Below are 6,000 nucleotides of genomic sequence, written 5' to 3' on the forward strand. Positions count from 1 at the left end.
CTGATTGAGAAGTTGCAGAACCTGGGCCTCTGTACCTCCCTCTGCAATTGGATCCTCGACTGCCTAACTGGAAGACCACAATCTGTGTGGATTGTTGATAACATCTCCTCCCCAACAGTCAAAACTGGTTCACCTCAGGGGTGTGTGCTTAGCTGACTGCTCTACTCTCTATATACACATGACTGTGTAGCTAGGCATAGCTCAAATATGATCTATAAATTTGCTGTCAATACAACCATTGTTGGTAGCATCTCAAGTGGTGACGAAAGGGCGTACAGGAGTGAGATATGTCAACTAGTGGCTATATTTCATTAGGAATTTGAAGAGATTTCGCCTGTCAACAAATAAACTTAAAAGCTTCTATAGATGTACTGTGGAGAGCATTCTGACAGGCTGCATAACTGTCTGGTGGAGGGGGTGGAGGGGCTACTGCATAGGACCGAAAAAAAGCTTCAGAGGGTTGTAAATTTAGTCAGTTCCATCTTGTGTGCTAGCCTACAAAGCACCCAGGACATCTTCAGGGAGCAGTGTCTCAGAAAGGCAGCGTCCATTATTAAGGTCCTTCAGTACCCAGGGCATGCCCTTTTCTCATTGTTACCATCAGGTAGGAGATACAGAAGCCTGAAGGTACACACTCAGTGATTCAGGAACAGCTGCTTCCCCTCTGCCATCCGATTCCTGAATGGACATTGAAGCTTTGGACACTACCCCACTTTTTAAATATACAGTATTTCTGTTTTTGCACGTTTTTTAAACTATTCAATATACATATGCTGTAATTAACTATTTTGTTATTATTTTTTTCTCTTCTATATTATGTATTGCATTGAACTGCTGCTGCTAAGTTAATAAATTTCACATCACATGCTGGTGATAATAAACCTGATTCTGATTCTGAACTACTGACTTACGTATACCCTGTGACTTGGACCCACAAGATTCATCACTGTCTCGTGAAAGAAGCTCCTCCTCATCTCCATTCTTAAAGGACACCTGTCCATTCTGAGGTTGTGTCCTCTGGTCTTAGACTCCACCACCAATGGAAACATCCTCTCCACATCTACTCCATCGAGTCCTTTTAATATTTGACAGATTTCAATGAGGTCACCCCTCATTCTTCTGAATTCCACTGAGTAGAGGCCCAGAGCCATCAACTGCTCCTCTCATGATCAGCCTTTTAATCCCTGAATCATTTTCGTGACCCTCCTTTGAACACTCTCCAGTTCAGCACATCCTTTCTTAAATAAGGGGCCCAAAACAGTTCACAATATTCCAAGTGAGGCCTCACCAGTGCTTTATAAAGGCTTTACATCCTTGCTTTTATATGTCCATGGTTACATACTGGATAGGAGGGTAGGCAGAGGGGGTGGTGTGGCTCTGCTGGTAAAGAATGGCTTCAAATCAGTAGAAAGATGTTACATAGGATTGGAAGACGTTGAATCCTTGTGGATTAAGTTAAGAAACTGCCAGGGTAAAAAGGACTCTAATGGCCTCCCAACAGTGACTGGGAGGTAGACCACAGATTATAACAGGAAATAGAAAAGGCGAGTCAAATGGGCAATGTTATGGTAGTCAGGGGAGATTTTAACATGCAGGTCAATTGGGAAAATCAGGTTGGTAATGGGTCTCAAGAGATTGAGTTTGTTGAATGCCTGAGAGATGGTTTTTTAGAGTGGTTTGTCATTGAGCCTACTAGGGGATCAGCTATACTGAATTGGGTGTCCTGAACCAGGGGCGATTAGTGGGCTTAAGGTATAAGAACCCTTAGGAACCAGTGATCATAATATGATTGAGTTCAACTTGAAACTTGATAGGGAGAAAGTAAAGTCTAATGTAGCAGTATTTCAGTGGAGTAAGGGAAATTACAGTGGTACTAGAGAAGAGTTGGCCAAAGTAAATTGGAAGGAGATGGCAGGACCAGATGAGCTGCACCCTAGGCATCTGAAAGAGGTAGCGGCAGAGATTGTGGAACATTAGTATTGATCTTTCAAAAATCATTGGACTCTGGCATGATGCCAGAGGACTGGAAAATTGCAAGTGTCGCTCCACTCTTTAAGAAAGGAGGAAGGCAACAGAAAGGAAATTGTAGACGAGTTAGACTGACCTCAGTGGTTGGAAAGATGTTGGAGTCAATTGTTAAGGATGAGGTTATGGAGTACTTGGAGACACAGGACAAGCTAGGACAAAGTCAGCATGGTTTTTCTAAGGGAAAATCTTGCTGACGAACCTGTTGGAATTCTTTGAGGAGATTACAAATAGAATAGATAATGGGGTGCAGTGGATGTTGATTATTTAAACTTTCAGAAGGCCTTCGACAAGGTGCCATGCATGAAACTGCTTACCAAGTTAAGAGCCATAAGTATTACAGGAAAGTTACTGGCATGGTAAGAGCATTGGCTGATTGGTAGGAGGCAGCGAGTGGGAATAAAAGGATCCTTTTCTGGTTGGCTGCCAGTGACTAGTGGTGTTCCGCAGGGGTCGGTGTTGGGACCACTTTTTTTTATGCTGTATATCAATGATTTAGATGGAATAGATGGTTTTGTTGCCAGGTTTGCGGATGACATGAAAATTGGTGGAGGGGCAGGTAGTGTTGAGGAAACAGTTAGGATACAGAAGGATTTAGACTGATCAGGAGAATGGGCAAGAAAGTGGCAAATGAAATCCAATGTTGGAGAATGCATAGTCATGCACTTCGGTAGAAGAAGTAAATGTGAAGACCATTTTCTAAACGGGGAGAAACTCCACAAGTCTGAGATGCAACCTAAAGTTTAACTTGCAGACCTCCTTTCAAGAGGTTTAGAATACAAGAGCAGGGATGTGATGCTGAGGCTTTATAAGGCACTGCTGAGACCTCACATTGAGTATTGTGAATAGTTTTGGGTTCCTCATCTAAGAAAAGATGTGCTGACATTGGAGAGGGTTCAGAGGTGCTTCATATGGATGATTCAGGGAATGAAAGGAATGTTTGATAGCTCTGGACCTGTACTTGCTGGAATTTAGAAGGATGAGGAGGTAATGCCATTGAAACCTTACAATTATTGAAAGGCATGGACAGAGTAGATGTAGAACAAATGTTTCCCATGATGGGGGAGTCTAGGATGAGAGGGCATAGCCTCAGAATAGATGTGCATCTATTAAAAACAGATGTGGAGAAATTTCTTTAACCTGAAGGTGGTGAATTTGTGGAATTTATTACCACAAGCAACTGTGGAGGCCAGAGCCGTTGTGTGTATTTGAGGCAGAGCTTGATAGGTTCTTGATTGGACACAGCATCAGTGGCTATGGGGAGAAGGCCGGGGAGTGGGACTGAGGAGAGGAGTAAAAGATCAGCTATGATTGAATGGCAGAGCAGACTTGATTGGTCAAATGGCCTAATTCTGCACCTTTGTCTATGGTCTTGAATTCTATATTCTGCTGAATTCTCTTTGGCAAAGTTGCATTAGAAAATCCTTTAACACAAGGATGTTTTTTTCATTCTATCTTGAACAGCCCTACCTTAGCCAGCATTTGCCCAGCCACAATTCCACAACCACATCCCCTGACTTCTTGGCTGAGATAAAGTACCTTGTTCTTTCTCACTCAGGTCAAGCGCTCAGCCACTTAGCAGTCATGGTGTACTGAGAAATCTGTGGTGGAGCTCGGATTACTGAGTGAGAGGCCATGTTCTAGAGACTGGCAAGGGAGCAGAACCCCACTGGGTAGGCTGTCAGGAGGTTGGCATCTCAGCACTTGTTGAGTGTCTTTGCCAATCCATCACTTTCCAATTGGAAATGGGTGTAATGGCTTGCAGGAGGCCTGGATAATCTGGCCCATTAACATCTGGTGTCAAACAAAGGGTGGTGATCCATATACAATATCAATGTCACCTGATATAAATTGATTGGTATTAAAGTTTTTGCGATGTGAAAGATCTACCCTCATGCATTCGATGCAGTCAGATTGTCAAGCCTGAAATGAACCAAGTGGTCTGTCTGATCCTTAATTAACATCGGAACACTTTCAGCATCTTTCTAAAATAGAACTTCTAAATACTAAACTTCTTTACTCAGAGAGTTGTAGCTGTGTGGATCGAGCTTCCAGTAGAAGTGGAAGAGGCAAGTTCAATTTTGTCATTTAAAAAAAATTGGATAGGTATGTGGACAGGAAAGGAATGGAGGGTTATGGGCTGAGTGCAGGTAGGTGGGATTAGGTGAGAGTAAGCCTGTTTCCATGCTGTAATTGTTATCTGGTTATATATTGCATTATGTTCTGAAATACAGAAAACCAAATCTCATACCCATTTTTAGCCTTTATTTCCTATGTACGTAAACTGAGCATAAATATAAATGATTAATGATTTAGATATTGGCCATAGAAATGTTATAGACTAAATGTAGATGTTATAGACCAAATGATAAGTGCACACCCTGGATTTTGGTCACTCATTGTGTGTTTTTTATTTTGTTATTAATCAGAAACCTCCGTAGAAATGCTGAAGTGTCTAAGTTCAATCACCATGTCTGTTGCATTGACCAACGCACAGTCTGGTTCCTCACAAGTTCCAGCTCTGCTTCTGTTATAAATGTGGGACATGCTGCTTTGCTCGGCCAAAACACTTTGCTGATTGTGATACCTTGGCAGTGCACAAATTGACAATCATGTTTCCCACATTCTATAATGAGAACTCTTTTGAAAAAGTACTTTATTAACTGCAAATTACTTGGAGACGTACTGAGGCGATCATTTTCAATCATTGTTTAACAACAAATCTATGGAATTTTCAGCTGATCGCCTACCTCTTTTGTGCAGTATTGTGGGACAGGAAATGCCTGTATGATAAAAGATCCAACACGCTCTCTTTGTCCTCTTTGTTACTTGGTCTTACTCTTTTCTTTTTTAATCGCAGTAAATGTGAGAGAAGCCCATGCCCAATGGAAAGCAAGTTGTGTGCAAATGCTGCCTACTCCATTACCTTCCATTACCTCACCCTGACCTCCAACCTACGAACCCCCAGAACTCTCTTCCGGATGACAAGCAGCCGGTTCACAGGAGACACCATGCGCTTCAGCATCGTAGGAGGTGTTGGGCAGAACCATTTTTCCATCCAGCGGTCAGACAGGCAGACAGGAGAGCTGGTACTAGTGCATCCCATCCAAGGCCCTGCAACTTTGGAGGTGGATATGGAGATGACAGAACTTCATGGGAAAACAGTCCTTACCAAGCACATCTCTAAGGTCATTGTCTTTGTCTCACAGTATAACTTCTAGGTGAACTTCACTTTCTGGTGTGACTCCTGTTACTGTTTCTTAAAAGAGAGCTAAGATAAATGAAGTATATAACCAATAGAGTGTTAAAATGCTTAAAGGAAGTATTAACAATAATTAAGAGCTACACAATAATGACAAAGTATACTGCTGCTGTGTCAGAATGAAGGAGGACCTCTGAGGCAGAAGACTGAAGGTGATGGAAAGGATTGCATTGATGTCTAGGTGGGCAGAGGACCAACAATGTCTTATGCCATTGTATGTTCTTGAAAGGGCAAGTTCTTTAAAGCAAAATTTTCAGAAAGTGCATGCCACCTTCAGCTGGCATTTTCTTGTATGGTGATATGGGTACAGATCATGCCAGTCAAACATCTAAAGTGATAATAAAGCCATTATGAGTGAATATACATTCTTCATCTCCCTGTTCCATGAGGAGGTATGGGGAAATAGCGTCTCACCAGCATTTTGTCATTCCCCTATTGATCATTATTGTTACCCCATTCATCATCATCATCGTCATCTATTGTCATCATCCATCGTCATCATCCGTCATTATCATCATCATCCATCATCATCATCCATTATCATTGTTATCTATCATCCATTATCATCATCTCCATAATACATTATCATCCATCATCATCATCATACAACTTCATGATCATCCATCATCATTCATTGTGCATCATCATCTCCATTATCTATTGTCGTCATCATTATCAACACCATCATCCATCATCACGTAGCATCCATCATC

The 6,000-nt window shown here is 41.9% G+C and overlaps 1 protein-coding gene across 1 annotated transcript in view; it reads left to right on the plus strand.

Moving 5' to 3' along the window:
• The window catches only part of LOC132403911 (fibulin-7-like), a 30,813-nt gene extending 25,567 nt beyond the window's left edge, over positions 1-5,246 (plus strand). The window contains exon 9 of the mRNA XM_059987736.1: positions 4,886-5,246. Coding sequence (XP_059843719.1) covers positions 4,886-5,246 — 361 coding nt within the window. The remainder of the gene's footprint in view (positions 1-4,885) is intronic.
• The last annotated feature ends 754 nt before the right edge of the window (positions 5,247-6,000 follow it).

Source organism: Hypanus sabinus, chromosome 2, assembly GCF_030144855.1.
Source record: "Hypanus sabinus isolate sHypSab1 chromosome 2, sHypSab1.hap1, whole genome shotgun sequence".
In the NCBI taxonomy this organism is placed as follows: domain Eukaryota; kingdom Metazoa; phylum Chordata; class Chondrichthyes; order Myliobatiformes; family Dasyatidae; genus Hypanus; species Hypanus sabinus.